This window comes from Rhinolophus sinicus, chromosome 15, assembly GCF_057876585.1.
Source record: "Rhinolophus sinicus isolate RSI-liver-muscle chromosome 15, RSI-T2T, whole genome shotgun sequence".
NCBI lineage: Eukaryota > Metazoa > Chordata > Mammalia > Chiroptera > Rhinolophidae > Rhinolophus > Rhinolophus sinicus.
Genome location: NC_142515.1, coordinates 84,934,230 through 84,959,507, shown reverse-complemented (window position 1 = coordinate 84,959,507; position 25,278 = coordinate 84,934,230). Strand labels below are relative to the sequence as shown.

The 25,278-nt window shown below is 43.6% G+C and overlaps 1 protein-coding gene and 1 pseudogene across 1 annotated transcript; both read left to right on the top strand.

The window, feature by feature from the left end:
* The first annotated feature begins 218 nt into the window (after positions 1-218).
* On the top strand, positions 219-1,214 carry LOC109449967 (olfactory receptor 2Z1-like). The gene has a single exon (XM_019736734.3). It carries the CDS (start codon positions 219-221, stop codon positions 1,212-1,214), a length of 996 nt encoding a protein of 331 aa, XP_019592293.3.
* A 17,061-nt stretch (positions 1,215-18,275) lies between these two features.
* Positions 18,276-19,211, top strand: LOC109449968 (olfactory receptor 1f45-like; annotated as a pseudogene).
* Positions 19,212-25,278: the final 6,067 nt, after the last annotated feature.

Genomic DNA, 25,278 nt, shown 5'->3' with positions numbered 1-25,278 from the left:
CAGGGCATTATATTGCTGTTCCCCATCCTCTGGCCAGAGAAGACTGAATCAAGCATGGTGTTTTTTTTTCCTACTGAGACTGAATGTGCTCTTCATGCTTCTCAGGAGACTCCAGCAGTCACTCTCAAACAATTGCAGTTGGTGTAAGGTGAAACTAACCCCAATGAGACTCCTTGCCAAGTATCTTCTTTCTGCAAATGAATGATACCCCCCAGAGGATGGGGGACTCAAATCAGTCAATGACCTTGGACTTCACTCTCATGGATCTCTTCAGCCACTCAGGGCCACATCTGGTCCTATTCTCCCTTGTGGCAGCCGTATTCACCACAGGCCTTCTGGGCAATGCCATCCTGCTCTTCCTGATCTGCATAGACTCCAGGCTCCACACACCCATGTACTTTCTTCTCAGACAACTCTCCCTGTTGGATGTTGGCTTTCCACTGGTCACCATCCCCAAGATGGCAACCAACTTCCTGCAGGGAGAAGGTTCCATTTCCTTTGGAGGTTGTGCAGCTCAGATGTTCTTCCTGATGCTGTTGGGTGTCTCTGAGGGTGTCCTGCTATCCCTCATGTCTTATGACCGCTACGTTGCTGTGTGCCACCCCCTGCATTATCCTGTGCTCATGAGACACCAGGTGTGCCTGTTCATGGTGGGTATTTCCTGGTTGTCAGGTGTGCTGGTGGCCTCCATCCAGACCTCCATCACCTTGCATTTCCCCTACTGTGCCTCACACACTGTGGACCACTTCTTCTGTGAGCTGCCAGCTCTGCTGAAGCTGTCTTGTGTGGACACCTCCGGCTATGAGTTGGCGCTGTCCATCTCGGGGGTGCTGATCTTGTTGCTGCCCCTGTCCCTCATTGTTACCTCTTATAGCCACGTGTTGGGGGCCGTTCTCCGCATGCGCTCAGCTGAGGCCCGGTACAAGGCCTTCACCACCTGCTCCTCGCATATCACTGTAGTGGGGCTCTTTTATGGGGCTGCCGTGTTCATGTACATGGTGCCAGGAACATACCACAGCCCACAGCAGGACAATGTGGTCTCCCTCTTTTACAGTCTCGTCACCCCCACACTCAATCCCCTCATTTATAGCCTGAGGAACCGAGAAGTTCGAGTGGCTTTGGTCAAGGTCCTTGGGAGAACTGGCTTCAGATCAAGGAGAAGAAGACATCATGGGGTGTGTTGGGTTGATCCAAGGACTCTCCCTTACAGCTAAGACCTTTCTTTCGTTTGCAGTCCATGTAACGCAAAACATTCTGTGACCATCTCCCTTCCTCCCCCCAAGCTCACTTTTTCTTTTGTGGATTTGTAAGAAACAAACATAGCAATCCCCATCACTTAAACAGGAGGAGTGGTTGGATTATACATTTCATCTTAAACAAGAAAATTTTTACTGCAAAAATTCCAACTCAACATCAGAGATGAATCCCAGCTCATGGATATTTTGGCCACCTATAAGTGACTTGACTTACACCTATTCTTATACATTTCAGTGCAGTGAGCGATGGCTCTGAGACCCAATGCTTGAAATCCAAGCAAGAAAGGGAATTCAGGGACTGGTGCTCTGAGAGTGATGCTCAGATAGTCCCTGCCTGTGTTGGTTCTTAGCACAATCTTTCTTGGAGTCATATGTTTAGGTTTTACAGAAGTGGGGACTGCACCCAAATGACCTTGGTTGGTCAATCCAGCATGTGTTACTTTTGCTGTCTCAATTATTATAGAACAGAGATGTAAGATGGTGAAGCTCACTCTTGACTGAATGTCAGGGCCATCTAAGATGTGATGTTGGCATTTTTAAACTTCTATTGCCATCACCAATGGGAACAAGAGTTAAGGTTACTCAATTAAGGATTTCCAGGGAAATGACACATCCCTGCTCTTTGTCTTTGCAGAAGTGTTTGTCTAATGTATCTTTGACACAGTACATTTTTTGTTTGTTTAAGGAGGGTGCAGCTCACATGTGGGGATAAAACCAGCGACCTTGGTGTTATTAGCACCACACTCTAACCAACTGAGCTAACAGGTCATCCCCTCTAATGTATCTTTGGACCAATAATCAGAGCCATTTCTGTGTATACAAGGGCTGAGTTGACATGCCATCCTAAGCATTTTGAATGGCAGGTGCCAACTCTGAGTCGAGGTATTATGTGTGTTGAGGAAAGAGGTTGTCGAGTGGGAGCTTTTAAGGATTTGAACAATGCCATCAAGCCCACACTCAAGCTCAAGCCCTATTTTCAAAGCTGTCTGGGACTAGTCAATATAGGCATCAAGAATGCTAGCTGTAGTATCCTATCTTACAGTATAACTTTATACAGTATAAAATCACTATAATACTGTATTATAGTGTCAGGGATGACCTATACTGTAATTTATGTGGGCAATAAATGAGCTTTTACTTGTAAAGTCACAAGGATTTCCTACGATCGCAGCATATACCCTCAACAACACTATGAGTACGTACTATTATTTCTTCTTTACAAGTGAAGAAACTGAGGCACAGGGAGTTTAGGTAACGTGTCCAAGGTCCCCCAGCTGGGAAGTAGGGGAGCTGGCCTCGTTACGAGCTCATAGGTGAATTAGTGAAGGTCAGAGGCAAAACGAAGCCCTGATCGCGGTCTTGCTGCTCTAAGAACTGAGCAGGTGAGTGGGGTGTGGAGGGAATGTTTTATGCAAATTACAAACCCTCAAGATTAAGTCAGTGAGGTCTTGAATATTCTCTGTCACCTTTCTCTTGGATTTCTACCCCTGCTCCTTCCAGATCTAGTAAAACTTCCCTGAAGTTATAAGAAATAGACTTAAAGTTTAAAAAGTAAACTGGAGGCATGTGTATATGTCTCCCCAAACTTAAAATACTTTTTTTTATATATTTAATTTTATTTTATTAAATTTATTGGGGTGACAATTGTTAGTAAAATTACATAGATTTCAGGTGTACAACTCTGTATTACATCATCTATAAATCCCATTGTGTGTTCATCACCCAGAGTCGGTTCTCCTTCCATCACCATATATTCGATCCCCCTTACCCTCATCTCCCACCCCCCACCCCCCGCCCCCCTTACCCTCTGGCAACCACCAAACCATTGTCTGTGTCTATGAGTTTCTGTTTCTCATTTGTTTGTCTTGTTCTTTTGTTGCTTTTGGTTTATATACCACATTTCAGTGAAATCACATGGTTCTCTGCTTTTTCTGTCTGACTTATTTCGCTCAGCATTACACTCTCAAGATCCATCCATGGTGTCACAAATGTTCCTATATCATCTTTTCTTACCGCTGAATAGTATTCCATTGTGTATCTATACCACAACTTCTTTATCCATTCATCTATCGAAGGACATTTTGGTTGTTTCCATGTCTTGGTCACTGTAAACAAAGCTGCAATGAACATTGGAGCACACGTGTCTTTATATCTAAATGTTTTCAGATTTTTTGGGTAGATACCCAGGAGAGGGATTGCTGGGTCATATGGCAATTCTATTCGTAATTTTTTGAGGAACCTCCACACCGCCTTCCATAACGGCTGCACCAGTCTGCATTCCCACCAACAGTGTATGAGGGTTCCTTTTTCTCCACAGCCTCTCCAACATTTGTTACTATTTGTCTTGTTGATGATAGCCATTCTGACTGGGGTGAGGTGATATCTCATTGTGGTTTTGATTTGTATTTCTCTGATGATCAGTGATGTTGAGCATTTTTTCATATGTCTATTTGCCATTTGTATGTCCTCTTTGGAGAAATGTCTCTTCAAGTCCTCTGCCCATTTTTCAGTTGGGTTGTTTGTTTTTTTGTTGTTGAGTTGCATGAGTTCCTTGTATATTCTGGATACTAGCCCCTTATCGGAGGCACTGTTTGCAAAAATCTTCTCCCATTCAGTTAGTGGCCTCTTTATTCTGTCAATGGTTTCTTTTGCTGTGCAGAAGCTTTTAAGTTTCATATAGTCCCATTCGTTTATTTTAGCTTTTACTTCCATTGCCTTTGGAGTCAAATTCAGAAAATGCTCTTTGAACCCAAGGTCCATAAGTTTAGTATCTATGTTTTCTTCTATGCAGTTTATTGTGTCAGGTCTTATGCTTAAGTCTTTGATCCATTTTGAATTAACTTTGGTACATGGTGACAAATAGCAGTCCAGTTTCATTCTTTTGCACGTGGCTATCCAATTCTCCCAGCACCATTTATTGAAGAGGCTGTCTTTCCTCCACTGTATGTTTTTAGCTTCTTTGTCAAAAATTATCTGTCCATATTTACGTGGTTTTATTTCTGGGTTCTCAATTCTATTCCATTGGTTAAAATACTTTTAAGAAATATTCTATTGTGTTTGATGTAGTGAAGGGAACGTAAACAAGAGTAAGACTCCAAAGGGCTGGTTGGTTTTATTTCTTAGGCATTTCATGAACATCGCAGAAGGAGTGACAGGTTTTATACCATGTTCAATGGGGAAAATGATGCCAGTTCTGGTTCTAGCTCTTCCCCTTCCTTCATCTGCATGGCTGACCTTGTCAGAAGGACTGGATCTCTCACCTCTTCCCTTTTCTTCTTCTTCCTTCTCACACGCAACTGAGATCTCTAAAAGACAAACGGCTTCATTGTGAAGTACACACTGTTTTTAGTTTTAATAGATAGTCCCAAATTACTCTGCAAAGGTTGCCACCCATGAATGAGGGTGTTTATTACCCCAACTGTGTGACTGACATGTTGGGTGATAAAACTACACATTTTTGCCAATTTCCTGGAGGAACATTACATTTCTTGGTTGTAGTATTTTCCAGGTCCCTGATTTCTAGTGAAGGCGAGATTCTTTTCATAAGCTTATTGGCCATTCAAATTTCCATGGCTGTAGATTTCTTGTAAAAGTATTGAGAGACAATTATGAAACTACTAATCATAAGAAAGTTGGTGTATAACATATACGGTGTGGGTAAGCGGGACAAAGGGATGACACGTGTCCTGGGAGGGGTGGAGCAGGATGACACGATTTTTCATCACGTGCGCTACTCAGAACGGTGCATAATTTAAAACTTATGCATTGTTTGTTTCTGGAATTTCCCATTTAATATGTTCTAACCACGGTTGACCACGGGGTACCTAAAACCACAGAAAAGGAAACCTCAGGTAAGGGGGACTACTGTATTACTATCAGGCAAAGCACACTTGAAAGCAAGGAGAATGATCAGAGATAAAGAACGTTTCATAATGATAAAAAGATCAATTGATCAAGAAGATAGAAATATAAATGTTGTAGATGCATTAATTGCTCAACTCCCTTCACATTGATCCTTGATTCTTCCGTAGTGTGTATTTCAAACCAATAGCTAGGCGGCGCTAGCGTTTCTAAATCAAGTAGGTCGTTCCTAAGATTCTCCAGAGGCGTATTTCGCCACTGAGGTTCTAGCAAGCACCAGCTATGTCTTTCCTCAAGCATGAAAGCCCTGCAGTGCCTGCCCCCGACCTCTGCAGCTTTCCGGGAGATTCTGAAAATAATTGTGATCAAGGGATAAAAACAAACAAACAAAAACAAACAAAGAATGAAGCAAGAGTTTTGCTCCAAAACACGAAAGGAAAACCACAAAATTGAAATCAATAAATGTTTAAAGAAATGACCACTAAATGAAATGTTACATCAACTTCACTAATTGCTGGCTTTAACATTTATAAAAATGCCAGTATAGTCCACAACAGTTTGCTAAAAGAGTGGGTCTTAAGCGTTCTCATCACAAAAATAATGGTAACTATGTGAGGTAGTGGGTGTGTTAGTTAACTTGATTATGGTAACCATTTCACAATGTATACGTATATCAAATCATCACCTTGTACACCCTAAATATATACTATTTTATTTGTCAATTATACCTCAGTAAAGACGGAAAAGGGGTCCCATCTAAAAAAAATGTTAAGAAATTCATAAGCAAAATAAGTGTTATAATTGCTGTTTTAATCTACTCACTTTGCGGGTTACTTGTTACACAGCAATTGATAACTGAAACAGCTGGGATGGAAATCAGCCTCCCCTGCAAAAAACATGCAAAACTTCAAGAAGACTATCAGATTCAGACTTGTATGTACTAATGTCAACCATGATAAGTGCCTTGAAATTTAAGCTAAGAATACTCTGAAGTCTCTGTATTATAAATTCATTTAAATAGAATTCGTCTTATTCTTGCTTTCTGTAAATTAATATTTACAGTATGTGGTTTATAAAATATTATATATTATCTCTGTGGTAGATATATATAATTTATAATTAAGTGGGACTATATGGCTCAAATGCTTTTACTTATAAAAGTCTGTGTCAAAAAGTATGGAGGCCCTGTCTAGAGACAGACGTCATGGCGAGATTTTGGGAGGAGGGCACCATAGATTTGCAACAATGACCCAAAAGTGCCAAGGGAATTCTGCCATCCTAGAGCCCTTGAAGAAAGTTCTCCCCAGGATAAGTGCCTCCGAGATCAAAGCCTCTCCCCACTCCAGGATCAGCAGAAGTGTGGGAAAAGGAAAAAATAAAAAAAAACAATGAGCGTCACTTGCTTTCCTCAAGTGGCCACACCTAGCAGTGGTTCCGTTTAGGGCAGACAATTATCTGTCATCTGGATCCCTAACAAGGCACTTGAGGCCTCAGCCCAGGGCCCAGGGATTAGAGTGTGAGCGCTGAAGTTCCTCCCTGAGGGACCGCAGACTTACCTCCCCATCACTCAAAGCTCCAGGCCCCATTCTCCATGCAGCCAAGCTCACCACTCAACAAGTATCTCCAGATCCAGAAGGTAGAAACATATAGGTCACCCTGGGCTTAGTGCTCACCTGCCAAGGAAGTGGTCAGAGAGGTTAACAAGTGGAAGCAGAAAGAAACAGCAGGAATTCTGGAGTCAACGAAACCTGCTGTGTGACCTTGGGCAAATGACTTTGCCTCTCTGAGTCCTGATGAGTTAATCTTCATATTGTATAAATGGGACCAGAAAGTCTTCATATATGTAAACCATGCTGGCTCCTATATCGAAATGTTTTATGAGAGCAGGCTTTGGAACCCAAAAGACAGGACCGATTGGACCTCCCTCTGCCTCCAAGTTTTCCTAAAGAATAGGAGTAATGTTAAAATAAAAGAATGAAGAGGAAACTTTAGGTGCAAAGGCAGAGAAGTGTCTAAACGGAATGTTGAGTCGGGGAAGGACACTTACTTCCGATTGGAGGTTGGGTTTCGTGAAGATGGGACAACTACGAGAGAAGAGGAGAAGAGCTGGAAGGCCACCCATGGCTGCAGGTTGATTTTCTGCAGCCTCAAGTTGGGGGTGATCAACACCCTCGCAGGGTGCGTTTCCCAGTCCGGACGCTGGGAGGCGCTGGTATATCGCCGCGCCAGTAGGTTTTCCAAAAGTCTTCGAAAATGTTCAAGACCGGGAAGAAAATATTAAAAATCACAGTCTGAAGTCTGAAAACATAAAAACAAGACTGAAAAATCAAACTAAAACGTTTGAATGAAATGTCTTTTTAAGCTAACATGATGTCAGCTTCATGCATTGTTGTCTTGGACACTTGCCCAAAATGTCATTACATTGGAAAGTTATCTGTGGGTTACACGGTCTCCGTTTGCAAAAATTCCTGTGGATGCATAATAAGTAAATGAGTTTTTCATGGCACCAAAATAATTTTTTTTTAAAAAGCATAACTATTCTTTCTACGTTTTTTAAGCAGAGCAAGAAATAGACATAATGTGGATGCTTTTTAATATGTTTGCTATGAGGCAAAGCAGGACCCCAGCGAATGCAGGTGCCCAGGAATGCCCCACCCAGCCTCCTGCCTTAGCACACGCTGTTGCTTTGGCAACAATCACTCTTCCCTTCTCACTTTGGTCAACCAAACTCCCATTCATTCCTCGTGTCTCAGTTCAGTGTCACCTCCTCAGGGAAGCCTCAGCCTCCTGCGGGGACAGAGCCCCAGAGAGCAGTTTCCAAGCTCTCGGCCTCACATGGAAAGGTGCTGGCTCAGGTAGTAGATGGTCATCAGCTGTGACTAGTTGGCCATCGGCTGTTACCGGTTAGCCATTAGCCACTGATATAACTGCCGTGGCTGAGCTAGCAAGCGGCGGAGTGTGGATTGCAGATTGCAGAGAGGTGGATTGCAGTTAGCAAGTGAGGTTGTTTGGCAGAGACAAGTGGACAGCGGATCCTGTGGCTCCTGCTTCCTGTGTCTCCAACCCAGCCGCCAGCGAGAATATAGTGGTATGACTCCCCTATCTATGGCTCCTTGGGTGTTCCTTTTTGGCCTCACCATGTCCTGCGTTCTTATGTGGGGAGCAGGACTAGAGGCCCCACATGACACCCTGCATGACACCTCCTCTCACCGCAAATTGGGCCCTCATTACCCTCTGGCTTAGCATCACATGCTTCATAGACCATGTCACATTATAACTGCGGGGACAGAGCCAGGAGAGCAGTTCCCAGGCTCTCGGCCTCACGTGGAAAGGTGCTGGCTCAGGTAGTAGATAGATGGTCATTAGCTGTGACTAGTTGGCCGTCAGCTGTAACCAATGAGCCATTAACCACTAATATAACTGCTGTGGCTAAGCTAGCAAGCGCGGATTGTGGGTTGCGGATTGCAGAGAGGCGCGGATTGCAGTTAGCACGGCAGATTGCAGTTGGCAAGTGAGGGTGGGTGGCAGAAAAGCGGAGGGCAGGTTGCAGATTGTGTGGCTCCTGCTTCCTGTGTCTCTAACCCAGCCACTAGCGAGAATATAGTGGTATGACTCCCCTATGTATGGCTCTGTGGGTGTTTCCTTTTGGCCTCACCATATCCTGCGTTCTTATGTGGGGAGCGGGAGCTGAGAATCCACATGACACCCTGCATGACAATCATCATAAATTTATGATTTGTGCAAAGATTGGATTTCTGTGTGTCTTCTTCACTCAACTGTGATCTGGGTGAGGGGCGAGATGCTTTCTTCACCTGGCCCAGGGTTTGGCACATAGTAGGTACTCAATAACAATTGCATAAATGAATGAGTGAGTGAGTGAATAAATGAACAGATGCCTGAGCATGTAGACCTGTTCTTGTACAATCTTCCCACTCAATTCAAAATTCATATGATCCCATTACAAAAATGTGAATACTCACAGTCCTCTTTGAAACTCATGCTGGTTGTTTCAGCAACAGTGCCTGTCCTACCAGCCCTCTGTGCCCAGCCCCAATGCTGAGCAGAGAAAGCTCAATACAAGACCCTGCCCTTGAGAAGTTCCAGTGTGGGGTGGAAGCACAGAACTGGACACAGAACTGGACTCCCAGCCCAAAGGTTTCAGGCTGGACCAACGTGAGGTTCCCAGGGTTGGTGAGCAGTGAAGGGAAAACATCCTGGAGAATTGCCTTGGACTTGCCTGGAGAGCAGAGTATGAGGAATCATTAGTCTGGAGGGATGGGAGCATTTCTAGCAGAGAGACTGCATGTGCAAAGGTCCTGAGGCTTGAGAAAGCATGATTTTACGATAGAGAGGGCGTGGGAACTGACTATGGAGGGGACTGGCAAGGCCAACTGAGGCTATGTTATAAATGACCCTGATACCAAGCAAAGGGGTTGGGACTACATTCCACAGCAAGAGACTAGACCAGCATCATCTGTTGTCAAATTGGGGCAGGCAAGTTGTTATAATGGGAGTCAGGGCTGCTAGGAAACCAGTGGAGCAGGCTGTGCAAGGCACTAACCTCAGAGGGGCGCCGTTCACAGACTGCAATGAAAAGGGTGCTTACACGCACACACGCGCACGGGGAAATTATGCCATATAGTGGCGCTTCATGTAAGGAGAAAACTGAAGAACATCCATTCACATTCATTTTTATTTTCCAAAAAAATGTTTTAAAGAATAATAATTAGAGAATGGATAAAAGACTTGTACATTTGAACACTTCATCAAAAAGGGTATACAGATGACAAACAAGTGCATGAAAATATGTTCAACATCATTAGCCATTAGGGAAATGCAAATTAGTGCAACACACCTATTAGAATGGCTAAAATAAAAACACTGACAATACCAAGTGGTGACAAGAGAGCAGCGCAATCAGGACTCTCGTACATTACTACTGGTGGGGATGCAAAATGGTGTGGCCACTCTGAAAACTGGTTTGACAGTTTCTTATAAGTTAAACTTAAACTTCATATAACTCAGCAATCTCATGCCTGGAGAAATGGAAATGTGTGTGCATGAATATTCACTGCAGCTTTATTTATAATAGCTAAAACCTGGAAACAACCCAAATTCCTTCAATAGTTGAATGTCTAAAGAAACAGTAGTCCATCCATACAATGGAATACTACTCAGCAGTTAAAAGGAATGAACTATTGACACATACGACAACCTGGATGGTTCTCGAGGGTCTTGTGCTGAGTATAAAAAGCCAATCTCAAAAGGTAGCAAACTATATGATATGATTTACATAACATTCTCACAATGACAGAATCATGGCGGTTATGTTAACCAGATTACAGTCTCCAGGGGTTAAGGAAGTGGGGAATGACTACAAGAGGGCAGCAGGAGGGAGTTTCTTTGGGGTGATGGAACAGTGCTGTGTCCAGATTACGGTGGTTTCATGAATCTACACAAGTGACAAAATTTCATAGAGCATTTCAGAGCAATTGAGTGCATAGAAAAATTGGTGAGCTCCAAATAATGTCATTAGTTAATAGTACTGTGCCAAAGTCAATCCTGGTTTATATAATTATACTATAAATATATAATTATAATATTTTATATAAATATAAAATACTATAAATGTATAATTATATATAATATTTTATATAAATATAAAATACTATAAATATATAATTATATATAATATTTTATATAGATATATAAATATATTATATAATATATAATTATAGCTCTTGTATATATAATTGTAAGTTTTTCTTGGGGGAGGCGGAGTGGAGGATACATAGGATTGCTCCGTACTGTGTTTGCAACATCTATGTGGGTCTAAAATTATTTCAACATTAAATATTTTTTAAAAAATAAAAAGAATGTGTACTTCTCTAACATTTCCTATTTCACTAGGTTGACTCTTCAGCTTTCAGCCTATTTTGATGTGTATAACTCAGTGTCCATGTACCAAGACTAATAGATTTACAGATTTTATTATCCATTTTTTTTCTCAAACCATCATCAGAAATAAACCTGTGACATGAAAGACCACAGGTTGACCCTAATGCCAACCAAAACATGGTGATGGAGACACTTCTACCTCTAAAATGAACTTTGTGTCAGCCACATCGTGAGGGGAAAAAGCGATGACAAAGAAAGCATTGGTGATGAGAAACAACCAAGCATTATTCAACTGTAAAAAACTTATTTGTTATAAGTGTTTCTGTCTGTGACCCTTTACCATGAATTTTGCCCCATGGTACCTTGAAGTATTACTGTGGGGACAAAGCCAGGAGTGCAGTTTCCAGGCTCTCAGCCTCATGTGGCAAGGTGCTGGCTCAGGTAGTAAATGGCCATCAACTGATTGGATGGCCATCAGCTGTGGCTAGTTGGCCATCAGCTGTAACCAGTGAGCCATTGGCCACTAATATAACTGCAGTGGCTATGCTAGCAGCAAATGGGAGCTAGCAAGAAGATGGTGGCTGAGCTAGCAAGAGCAGATTGCAGTTAGCATGGCGGATTGCAGCTAGCAAGTGGAGTTGGTTGGTTGGCAGAGACGTGGACGGCAGGTTGCGGATTATGTGGCTCCTGCTTCCTGTGTCTCCAACTCAGCTGCCAGCGAGACTATAGTGGTATGACTCTCCTATCTATGGCTCCATGGGTGTTCCTTTTTGGCCTCACCATATCCTGCATTCTTATGGGGGAGCGGGACTAGAGACCCTGCATGACAACCCACATGACAATTACCTACTGTTAGGGTGTCGTGCGGAAGACCCTGCTCGCTGCGCCATTTGTCGTGCGGGGCAGCCTGCAGGGTCTCTGGTCCCGCTCCCCACATAAGAACGCAGGATATGGTGAGGCCAAAAAGGAACACCCACGGAGCCATAGGTAGGGGAGTCATACCATTATGGTCTCACTGGAGGCTGGGTTGACCGGACGTGCGACCTGCTGTCTGTTTTTCTGCCAACCAACCGACGACTCTCCTCCACTCTCCTCCACTCTCCTCCACTCTCCTCCACTCTCCTCTACTCTCCTCTACTCTCTTCGGCTCTCCTCGGAAATCCTCCGCTCTCCTCCGTAGCCGCAGCAGTTACACCAGCGGCCAATTGGCCAACTGGCCACAGCCGTCGGCCAACCAGCCTCAGCCGACCGCCATCCACTACCCGAGCCAGCACCCCCCTACGTGAGGCTGAGAGCCTGTAAACTACTTTCTGGGGCTCTGTCCCCACATAGGGTTTTTACTGAAACAATCAAGAGTTTATTTCATCCTAATAGCGTCCGTTTTTAAATTTCAATTTGGGAGATCTTTTATAAGCATTTATTACACCATTAAGACAGTGGTGTGATATTTAGCTTTTAAATAAATATAAATGTAGGAGGGGTATGTGCTCAAATATACAGAGGGTGCCAAAAATATATACACATTTCAAGCAAGGAAAAAACTATATTAAAATTGTAATGCTCCATATATATCGATAACAAAAGATAAATACAAGTCATGTGCATACATTTTTTGGCACCCCCAGTATTTACCAGTAGATATTTGAGGTCAAAAAAATTTAGAACATGAAAAGATGCTCAACATCACTAATCATCAGGGAAATGCATATCAAAACACAATGAGATATCACCTCGCACCCAACAGGATGGCTACTGTGGAAAAAACAAATCAGACAACAAGTGTTGCTGAGGATGTGGAGAAACTGGAACCCGTGTGTACTGTTGGTGGGAGTGTAAATTGATACAGCCATTGTGAAAAATAATATGGAGGTTCTTAAAAATATTAAAAATAGAGTGACCATATGACCCAGCAATTTCACTTCTGGGTAGATCCCCAAAAGAATTGAAAGTGAAGTCTTGAAGATATTTTTGTACACCCATGTTCATAACAGCATTATTTATTATAGCTGGAATGTGGGGGCCACCCAGGTGTCCACTGATGGATGATGGGTAAACAAAATGGTCCATCCACACAATGGGATATTATTCAGCCTTAAAAAGGAAAGGAATTCTGCTACAACATATTTCAGGCACTCAAAAAAGCATAGATCATAATTCAAGCTGGAACACAGCTTGTATTCATGACCCAACTCAAGAAATAAAACATTCATGCACATCTCCCTACTCCCGTACTCCGATTCTCCTGTCTCTCTCTTCCTCTCTCCTCCATCCTCCCCCCTTCTCATTCCCTCCCTCCCTGTCTCTGAGATATCAACACCCTACACAACTGTTCATCACTCCCAGGCACAGTTTTCACCTTTCAACATGAGAGGGATCCATGAACAATACATAGAATTGTGTTGAGCGTTTTTAAACTTGACATAAGTGGCATTACTCTGTGCACCTCCTTCTATGGTGGTTTTTCTCCTGTCTAGCATGATGCTTTTAAGATTCATCCAGGTTGATGAGAACAGTTCGACATTTCCTCCATTTCTGTGACTATAGAATTGTTCATGGAGTGGGAGGATCATATTTGATGGATGGACCCCTACGGTGGGTGGACACTTCTCTTTCCAAATGTCCTTGAATGTGCCTCACAGTGCAACTTCAAGAGAGTCCCTCTGTGGAGGAATTGCTGGGTCGGGAAGGGAACCCTGTCTCTGTCACTGTGTCAGAATTCCTATCCCCAGGTTGGGGGATGCATCACTGAAGATGCTTCATGAGTGATCGATGAATTAACAGGGATGTAAAACAGGGTGTATAGACTTCCTGGGCAAAGGAGGAGAGAAACAGGGCAGCAAGCAGAGGGACCCACGGAGAAGGTTCCTTTCCAGGTCAGAAGTCATAGGATAGAGGATTGAGCGGCCACTGTGGACTGAGCGATAGGACAGGGAAAGATTTGAAGTGAAGCTGGAGAGAAGTCCTGAGGGAAGAGCATTAGAAGCAGAGGAAACAGCAGGTGAAAAGGCCCAGAGGTAGAACCAATCTTGGACCAAGGGACCTGTGTGGCTGGGGGACAGCGGTGTGAGTGGAGATTCGGGAGACGAGCAGGGGCTAGACTTTGCAAGATATGGACTTTTTTAAACTTCTTTTTATTTTTTTTTTTAAGTCAAGTTGTTGTCCTTTCAGTCTTAGTTGTGGAGGGCGCAGCTCAGCTCCAGGTCCAGTTGCCGTTGCTAGTTGCAGGGGGCACAGCCCACCATCCCTTGCGGGAGTTGAACCGGCAACCTTGTGGTTCAGAGGACACACTCCAACCAACTGAGCCATCCGGGAGCTCAGTGGCCTCTCAGCTCAAGGTGCTGTGTTCAATTTTAATTGCAGGGGGCGCTGCCCACCATCCCTTGTGGGACTCGAGGAATTGAACTGGCAACCTTGTGGTTGAGAGCCCACTGGCCCATGTGGGAATCGAACCAGCAGCCTTCGGAGTTAGGAGCACGGAGCTCTAACCACCTGAGCCACTGGGCCGGCCCCTAAACTTCTTTTTAAAGATTCCACATACGAGTAGACAATGATATCACGCAGTGTTTGTCTTCCTTTATCTGACTTATCTCACTTAGCGCAAGGCCCTGAAGGCCCATCTGTATTGTCATAAATGGCAGAATTTCCTTCTTTTCATGGCTTAATAATATTCCATTGTGTATATACACCACATTTTCTCAATCCATTCATTCATAGGCAGACACCTTGGTTGTTTCCATGTCTTGGCTATTGTGAATAACGCTGCAATGAACAAGGGGATGATGATATCTCTTTGACATCCTGTTTATTGGATGCATGGTGGCATATATACAGTTTTGAGAAAAATGTTTAAAGTGTTTCATTGGAGTCACATCTTTTTTGAATCATCCAGAAATAACCTAACAAAGAGGCTTGAATGGTACCAAATTAAAACATCCAGCAAGTTTTGCAATTTTTCCAGAAACTCGGAATTACGTGATATCTGTACAACATCCAAGAAAGTCTTCACATAAATATTTTTCGTTGCAATGACATTTCTAACCCACCACCAGAACATCACAAACCTCATTTGATTGTGTTTTAGAGTCAGTAAATTTAATTCTATTTTTTCACTTTTTTCAGATTTTATTTTCGATGTTCTGAAATAAATCACCGCCTCGTGTGACTAACAACAAATCTTGAACTGCTTTCGAAGTCCTGATTTCCACTTTTTAAATAGATTACGGAAACAATTTTAGCAACACCGCTGAAGCTTCGTTGATCATGGTTGAAATTATACCGACTTACAGTCTGACAATTAAGTTCTCAAACTTGTTGCAAACAATGTTGCTAACCTTTTTTGATATCAGAGGGATTATTAATGACAAATTTGTACCAACTGGACAAACAGTTAACCAACTTTACTATTTGGAAGTGCTGAAAAGGCTGCGTGAAAAAGTTAGACGACCTGAACTTTTCGCCAACAATTCATGGCTCTTGCATCACTACAATGTACCAGCTCACAGGGCACTGTCTGTGAGGGAGTTTTTAGCCAGTAAACAAATAACTATATTGGAACACCCTTGCTACTCAGCTGATCTGGTCCCCAATGATGTCTTTCTTTACCTGAAGAGAAAGGAAATATTGAAAGGAAGACATTTTGATGACATTCAGGACATCAAGGGTAATACGATGACAGCTCTGATGGCCATTCCAGAAAAAGAGTTCCAAAATTGCTTTGAAGGGTGGACTAGGTACTGGCATCAGTGCATAGCTTCCCAAAGGGAGTACTTCGAAGGTGACCGTGGTGATAATCAGCAGTGAGGTATGTAGCACTTTTTCTAGGGTGAGTTTGCAAACTTAATTGTCCAACCTCGTATGTAGTTTTCCACAGAGCTGTGCTCTTTTCAGTAAACAGGTTTTGCCATGAGTCTGAGTGGCAACATTAATTCCATATTGATATTACAGTTTTTGAAGTTTTATTAATTATTTCCTATCTGAAAAGTCTCAATTACTTTTAACCATACATTAGAGTATTTTAAAAGTCTTATATTGCTTTCTAAATGCTTTCGGTCTGCTTTGCCAACATTCTTTGACATAAAACAATTTTTTTCTGGAACTTTTTATGATTCAAATGTTGTTGTGTGTTTTTTAAAGATTTTATTGGGGAAGGGGAACAGGACTTTATTGGGGAACAGTGTGTACTTCCAGGCCTTTTTTCCAAGTCAAGTTGTTGTCCTTTCAATCTTAGTTGTGGAGGGTGCCGTTCAGCTTCAAGTTGTTGTCCTTTCCGTCTTAGTTGCAGGGGGCAGCCCACCATCCCTTGCGGGACTCCAGGAATTGAACTGGCAACCTTGTGGTTGAGAGCCAACTGGCCCATGTGGGAATCGAACTGGCAGCCTTCGGAGTTAGGAGCATGGAGCTCTAACCGCCTGAGCCACAGGGCCGGCCCCTTCAAATGTTTTTTAAATGTGACATGGAATTCCTCATTGACTACTACAAATTTCCTTTCTTTGAGCCAAAATGAACAAAACATGATTGCCATTCAGAAGAAATATTTAAGTATCAACAATTCCGACTTTAATGAACGATTTTTGAACAGCATTTGCATCCAGTGTTTATAGCCCCCATTAGCATAAACTACCCACAGTATTACTTTTTAAATTTTGTTTTTTATTCCAAAAAAATATAAATTAATTGCTATATTTTACAGAGAGTCTTGTCCAGCAGGCAAACTGTTCCAAGTTGCTCTGAGTTCTTCAAGTATCATACGTGCCAAGGCTGCAGTTCACTGTAAATATCACTTCTCGTGCTCCCACAAGTACAGCGGAGTGTCAATTGTGATATTTAATAGGATCATTAAAAAGCTTATCCAAGCTTGGTTGCCTTTTCACTCTGGATGTTTTCTTTCGATCAATTATTATAGACTTTTCATTTTATAATTATCAAAGCATTGCACACTTGCCCTCACCTAAAATGTACAATGCACAAACAATAAAAGCCAAAGTAAACCTTAACGATTAACATTTAAAACCAGAACCAATCTTGAAATTTGAGGATAATGACAAACTGGCACCTCCCCGGTGCCAGAGCATTTCATATGCACACAACCACGCTGCTCAGGGATAAGAGCCAAATTGGCAAAAAGTTTTGCAAATGTTTCTCAGATACTCCCAGTTTATCAAAGCTCATTGCAACATTCAACAACAGTTAGCTTGAAATATTGAGCTTACATTACAATTCATATTATTAATTTTGCTGTTCTTTTGGAGGACTATACGTGTATTTTCTAGCCTGTGCCAAGTATTTCTGGATTTTATCAATGGGACAATTGTACTGGTGCATGCTGCATGTATACTAGCCTTGGATTAGCAACAGGAGTCGTGGTTGTTTTTGACAGGCAAGGACAGACAACGTTTTGAGGAATGTTGGGGTCCAATATAGCAGAGCAAGGGGGCAGTAGCTGGAGGGGTATTTGGGACAAAGAAGGGATTCTTTCACAGATGGAAAAGAAATTTTGGAGCCCTGGTGTCTTACTTAGTGTGGGTTCTCACCAAAGCAGGTTTTGAATCAAGGACTTGAGTGCAACGAGTTTATTTAGGAAATAATCCCAGGAGACCCAACGAACATTTGGGGAAGAAATGTGTGAATGAGTAGGTTCCCACTCTGGGCAACTGTGGGGTGATCCTGTTAGGGATCGCTGAGAGAATGTAGAACACGCCTCCCTCAGGAGTGATGAAACTAGGAGAGTCACCCATCAGCGCTGTTCCTCGCTGGGGGTGTCGACTCCCAGCACTTCCATGTAACCCCATCTGTGGGCTGACCCTGCTGCTGGGGCCGTATAAAGCCCTGGGGCATAGAAATACAGGTGGTGGGGTGGCTGGTTAGCTCAGTTGGTTAGAGCATGGTGCTCTTAACACGAAGGCTGCCTGTTCAATCCCCACATGGGTCACTGTGAGCTGTGCCCTCCTTAAAAAAAAAGAAAAGAAAAAAAGAAAGAAAGAAATGCAGGTGGTGGAGGTGAGAAACGGTCGGTGTGTCTGGGAGTTGCACCAAACTGCAGGGGACATCCTGCAGGTGGGCTGTGGGCAATGAGTGGTGTGTTCACTGATGGAAATGATGCAGCAGATGGTGGGAGAGTCCTGTTGCAGGAGAGAGTGGGAAAAATCGATGAATATCTGAATGAACGACTTGTGATGAGATTCAGTGTCCAATGAAGGGGCTGCCCTTGGCCAGGACCTCGGACAGCTCCCCCATTTCCTCTCTGATTGATACGGGATGGCCATGTTAGGGGCAAACCTCACCTGGGTCTCTGAGTTCCTCCTCCTGGGCCTCTCAGAAGACCCCAAACACCAGCAGCTGCTGTTCATATTGCTCCTAAGCCTGTACCTGGTCGCAGAGCTAGGAACCCTGCTCATCATCCTGGCCATCGCCACTGACGCCCGGCTCCGCTCTCCCCTGTATTTTTTCCTGGCCAGCCTGGCCTGCATGGATATTTGCTTCACTTCTACCACCATTCCCAAGATGCTGGCCAACCACGTATCAGGGCACAAAGGGATCTCTTATTCCAGCTGCCTCATCAAAATCTTCTTCTTCATCTGGTTTGCTGACATTGACAGCTTCCTGCTCACCATCCTGGCCTATGACCACTATGCAGGCATCTGTCACCCTCTGTACTATGCCGTGTCTGTAACACTGCAGTTCTGTGGCCTCCTGGGGGTGGCATCCTGGGATGCAGGCTTCAGGAATGCCCTGACCCACATGGTATTACCGACCTGCCTCTCATTCTGCACACACCAGGTCCCCCACTTCTTCTGTGACCTCAGCCCTCTGCTGAAACTGGCCTGCTCTGACACCTTTCTCAACAATGCAGTGGGGTACACGGTGGAGCCATGCCCATCATCACCCCCTTTGTGGGAATCTTGGTCCCCTACACACACATCTTTGCTGCTGTGCTGAGGAGCCCGTCCACGACAGGCAAGCGGACGGCTTTCTCCACCTGCGGCTCCATCTCTCTATGGTGTTACTGTTCGGTGGGATGCTCATTGGGGTTTATTTCAGCCCCATGGCCTCCCACACAGCCCGAAGAACATGGCAGCTGCAGTGACGTACGTTGCGCTCACACCCATGTTGAACTCCTTCATCTACAGTCTATGCAACAGCAACGTGAAGGGCACCTTGGGGGCCCTTGTTGGCAGAAAGCCAGTTTTTGTTCGATGACCACAGCACTGGGACGTCTGAGTGTCTGCACAGAGTGCCCGTCTGTCCTGAATCTCCCTCCATGGTCCCGATCTTAGATATTTCCTTCATATCATTCTTGGCTTATTTGCTTATTTCTCCATCCTTCCAATAGCTACTTACTGAGCATCTGTTACATTGTCGGCACTCTTTTAAGGGCTGAGTGTCCAGTAGGAAACAAAATCCCTGGCCTTGTGGTGCTTACACTACAGTGTGAAGAACACATCGTGGAAACCAAAGACACCAGGATTCAACCCCAGTTTGGGTTAAGGTTCAGGGTAAGCACCTAACAAAAAGACCCAAAATGCAAAGGCTCAAAAGTCATAAGATTTTGCTAACTGAACTAGTTATTACTTTGGCAATATAGCTCCTCTGAAAAGCTAAGCAGGCATCTGGTCTAGGTGCTTCTAGTTTTCCATTGCCAGGAACCACATCCAATGTTCTTTTCTAGCCTTAGTTCTTGGGTCTATTTCATTTGCCTCGTTTGCTTCCTTGAACGACCTACATCTTTGTAATTCTCAGCTAATGGGCATCTGAAACCATAGCCTTGTGTGAGAGGTGAGATCTCTGTTTATACTGTTTTTGGGAAGAGGAAGCTGTTGGCTCTTCCAATTTTGTGATGTTTCTAACTGAAAAGTGGCCAATTCTTGTCTAAGGTAATCTTATTCTTGCAATTTCTTGCTACAATCACCAAGGAGCAGCCAACTCACAGTGACATTCTAGCTCTTTCCAATCACGTCTAGAGACACAGGCTCTGTAGATATATGATCTACCTCTCAGGTTATCACAGGTGATGGTATTACCAAATGTTGTTCTTTGGTATAACAAAGGTCACCAGCTTTCTAGCCTGCAATATATGTCCTTACCACCAACCACTAAGCTAATGCAACTAATTTTTCATTTTTGTAATGGCAGCAACCACTTCTGGTTCTAATTTTTGTATTAGAATAAATAAGCAAAGTAGTAGTTTTCTAGGGCTTCTGTAACAAACTACCGCAAACTAGATGGATTAAATAACAGAAACGTGTTCTCTCACAGTTCTGGAGACCAGAAGTCTGAAATTAAGGTGTCAGCAGGTTGGTTCCTTCTGCGGCTATGAGGGAGAATCTGTTCCAGGTGTCTCCCCTAGCTTCTGGTGGTTTGCTAGCCACCTTTGATGTCTGTTGACTTGTAGATATCTGCCTTCATCTTCACAAGGCATCCCCCCTGTGTGCATGTCTGTCTCCAAATGTCCCCTTTTTATAAGGACACCAGTTATCTTTGAATAGAAGCCCACCCTGCTCCAATATGACCTCATCTTAACTATTATATCTGCAACAGTCCTACTTCCAAACAAGGTTACATTCTGAAATACTGGGAATTGGGACTTCAACATATGAATTTGGGAAGGGAACATAATTCAACTCATAACATTTGCTAAAAAGAAAAAAGAAAGACTAAAGGAATAGGACCCAAGCAAGGTGAAAGTTTGTTCCTCGTGTAACAGTCAGAGTTCTAGGTCAGTGGGTGACTGCTCTTTTAAGCCATTTACAGACCCAAGTCCCTATGTCTTATTTCTTGCCTGTCTTCCAGGGCATTATTCTTGTCTATAAGATTGAAATTGTGAACTCTAGATTACAAAAAATATAATCAGAGAGCACAGGGGAGGCAAGTCTGTGATCTTGAAGTGCCACGTTGTGGGGACAGAGCCCCAGAGACATAGAGCTCCAGCACATAGAAAGGTGCTGGCTCAGGTAGTAGATGGTCATCAGCTGTGACTAGTTGGCCATCGGCTGTTACCGGTTAGCCATTAGCCACTGATACAACTGCCGTGGCTAAGTTAGCAAGGTGGTGGTGTAGTGGTGTGGCGTCCAGGCGTGGCATGGCATGGCGGAGTGTGGATTATGGATTGCAGAGAGGCGGATTGCAGCTAGCAAGTGAGGTTGGTTGGCAGAGACAAATGGACAGCGGGTTGCAGATCGTGTGGCTCCTGCTGCCTGTGTCTCCAACCCAGCCGCCAGCGAGACTATAGTGGTATGACTCCACTATCTATGGCTCCGTGGGTGTTCCTGTTTGGCCTCACCACGTCCTGTGTTCTTATGTGGGGAGCGGGAGCTGAGACCCCGCCTGTCACCCCGCATGACACACGTACTTCTCACTTTCCTCAACAGGTTACACCTAGCTGCAAGAGGCCAGGAAACGTGGCATAGGTGGTCAGCTGTGTTGCTAGGCTGTGATTCTGTGATTATAGAAGAAGGAGAGAGCAGATTTTTCTGGAGAGCTAGCAGTCCATGTTCCATCCCTCTAGCTACCAAATACAGGCATACCTCATTTTAACGCACTCCACAGATATTGCGTTTTTTACAAATTGAAAGTTTGTGGGAACCCTGTGTCAAGCAAGTCTCTTAGCATCATTTTTCCAAAAGCATTTGCTCACTTCGTGTTTCTGTGTCACATTTTGGTAATGCTTGAAATATTTCAAACGTTTTTATTATTATTATATTTGTTATGGAGATCTGTGATTGGTGATCTTTGAGAAATCATTTATGAGGAGAAGAGTCAATCCATGCAGCAAGCTTCATTATTGTCTTATTTTAAGCAATTGCTAGATTATGTGCACAGAGGAGAAGGTGATATGCACTTAAGAAGAATGTGTGTTCTGTTGTTGTTGGGTGGAATGTTCTACAGATATCTATTAGGTCTAGTGTGTGTTAGAGTTATGCAAGTCTTCCATTCTTGTTGATCTTCTATGTAGGTTTTCTATCCATATTGAAAGTGGGTTGTTGAAGTCTCCAACTATTATTGTTGAATTGTCTTCTCCCTTCAATCTATCAATTTTGGGCTCATTATATATATGTATATATATTTTTTAGTTGCGCTGTCATGGCTGCCTCAATGTCCTGAATCAGTTCAAAACATTTAGCTTTCATGGTTATTTTGACTTTGGGGAAGAGCCAGAAGTCACATGGTGCCAGATCTGGTGAATAAGGTGGGTGAAGACACACCGTAATGTTTTTGTTTGACAGAAATTGCTGTACCAGAAGCGATATGTGACACAGAGTGTTGTCATGATGGACGATGAAGTAAAGACACTCATGAAAGAGGACTTCCAGAACTGCTTCAGAGAGTGGCAAGAACAATGGGATAAGTGTGTTTGAAGTGAGGGGGTGTATTTTGAGGGTGATTAATGGCAATGTGTCTTTTACTATAATACATGTTTTTTATTTAAACATTAAAAAAAAGAAGAAGAAATTGCTACAGCCACCCCAGCCTTCAGCAACCACCACACTGATCAGTCAACAGCCACTAATATTGAGGCAAGACCATCCACCAGCAAAAAGGTTATGACTCTCTGAAGGCTCAGATGATGGTTAGCATTTTTTTCAGTAATACAGTAGTTTTTAATTAAAGTATGGACATTTTTTTTACTCATAATGTTATTGCACACTTAATAGACTAAAGCATAATGTAACATAACTTATATGTACTGGGAAACCAAAAAAATCCGTGTGACTCAGTTTATTGCGATCCTTGTTTTATTGCTGTCGTCCGCAACCAAATCTGCAATAGCTCTAGGGTCTTGTGAATGAAAGCATGCTTCTTTCCACCCATACAATCCACCTATACCCACCTTGAAGGAGACAACCTGAAGTCCCATCCAACCAATGCATTCAGCTTAGAGTCATCAGGGTGGAAAGTTTCTCCCATGATCCAATAATTTATAAATGAAAAGTCCATTTATCTCACACAATATGAGACCAGCTGCTTGTCCTTAATAGAAATCCAATCCCACAGGGCAGGATTTGTTTAAGAATTCCTTGCTACGAAGTGGAATAAATTCTTTGGCTCTCTGGAGGAGAGCCCATTGTCTGTTTTTCACTGTGATCTCTGGTTTTGCCATCTGTAGGGACAGAGTCCCAGAGAGCAGTTTCCAGGCTCTCGGCCTCGCAAGGTGGGGGGGAGGGGTGCTGGCTCAGGTAGTGGATGGCCGTAGGCTGTGATTGGTTGGCCGTTGGCTGTAGCCGGTTGGCCAATTGGCTGATGATGTAATTGCCGTGACTGCGTTGGTTGGTTGGTAGGTTGGTTGGCAGGCAAAAAAGCCGATGGCAGGTTACGGATCAAGTGGATCCTACTTGGTGCGTCTCACCCAGCCACCAGCGAGACTATAGTGGTGTGACTCCTCTATCTATGGCTCCGTGGGGGTGCCTTTTTGGCCTCACCATGTCCTGGGTTCTTGTGTGGGGAGTGGGAGCTGACACCCACGTGACATCCCACGTGACACCCCGCATGACACCCCACGTGACACCCCGCATGACACCCCGCCTGACACCTTGCCTGACACCCCACCTGACACCCCGCGTGGCACCATCGGAGGTGATCTTCCTTGTTATTACCCTCCATGATTATTTCCCTCACATTTGAAGTGAGTATGGTGGTTGAGTCCTGTTTCGGGACTTTACAGCCCTCATAAATTGATTCCTCCATGCAGGTTAGAGACCTGGAGAGGATTTTAAGGCTCAAACAGACACAAAGTGGGCTCCTGGTTTCAAGATAATTCTCTAGCACACTTAGTAGGCTATTTGTTTCCATTCCGTAACCACGCCCAAAGTTCCTTCATTCCTTGTTACATTCCTTGAATGACTCACGTCTATCACGTTAAGAATGGCTGACTAAGGTAATTTGGTACAAAAGTCTCAGCCTATCCATAGTGATGCCATCCACTGAACTACTTGCAGCAGCCCCCACAGACATTTCCCCATCAGAGCTGAGTCTATGCTGTGGCTGGACCAGTTCTTCATTGTAAGACACACCTCAGCAACAACCATCAGGGAACTTTGAAAAAACAAGGTTTATTACCCACAGGTCCTAGAGGGTACACGGCACACCTGGGGTCCACACAGCAAGGTTGTAGGGGGAGAGAGAAAGAGAGAGAGTAGACCTGGGGCTCCACCTTTATTGGGGTCTGGGTGGGGTGTCTACGGTTTTGTGGGTTTAGTCTTTATTGGCTAATTTAAAGCGTAAGAGAGGGACTTCGGGTGCAGGAAGGGAAAAGCAGGGTCACTGACGCGGTCAGTTATCTAGGTCACCCAGGGCTTTCTGAAAGAGGGATCTTTGTGGGTGGGGGTGGCCTAATTCTTTATCTGGCTGTTCTGCTAGTTAGTATCTGTGTCATACAGCTGGCAAGATGTTTATTCAAGATGGATGAATTATTATTCAGCCATAAAAAAGAAAGAAATCCTGCCATTTGCAATAACGTGGATGGACGTTGAGGGCCTTATACTAAGTGAAATAAGTCAGACAGAGAAAGATAAATACTGTTTGATCTGTTATATGCTTATATGTGTATCTACAGAGAACATATCGGTGGTTGCCAGAGGCAGGGGATGAAAGTTAGGAAAAACGGTAGTCAAAAGGTACAAACTTCCAGTTATGAAATAAGTAAATGATGGGGATATTATGTACAGCATGATGACTTTAGTTAACAATACAGTACTGTATATTGGAGGAGGTCTTAGAAGTTTTTCTCACAAGAAAAAAGTTGTAACTACGTGTGGTGATGGATGTGAAGTAGAGTTATTGTGATGACCATTTGGCAATAGATACAAATGGCGAATCACTGTGTTGTATACCTGAAACTAAAGACAAAGCAAAACAAGTTGAGCTGTTATTTAGGACAGGAGTCAGCCAAATGTGGCCCACCACCAGCTTTTGTAAATAAAGGTTCATTGGAATACAGCAACAATAAAAAAATAATTTAATTTAATTTAGGAATATAGAGGGATTTCTCAGAAAAATAGACTTTTTAATCCAAATAAAGCAGCTTTGTTGGATGCCCAAGATGTGGGTCCTTCCAAAAAGGAGGGGTTCTCAACCAAGAGAATGATTTAACTGCCCCCCTGAGGACATCTGGTAACGTAAGGAAATAGTTTTGGTTGTCATGACTGGGGTGCTATTGGCATCTAGTGGGTAGAGACCAGGGCTGCTGTTCAACATCCTATATGCACAGGACAGCCTGCGACTGTAAAGAATGGCCTGGCCCCAAATGTCAACAGTGCCAAGGTGGAGAAAT

Excerpts from the sequence above, each read along its gene's own strand:
- LOC109449967 (XM_019736734.3), top strand. The coding sequence starts at position 219 with ATGGGGGACTCAAATCAGTCAATGACCTTGGACTTCACTCTCATGGAT.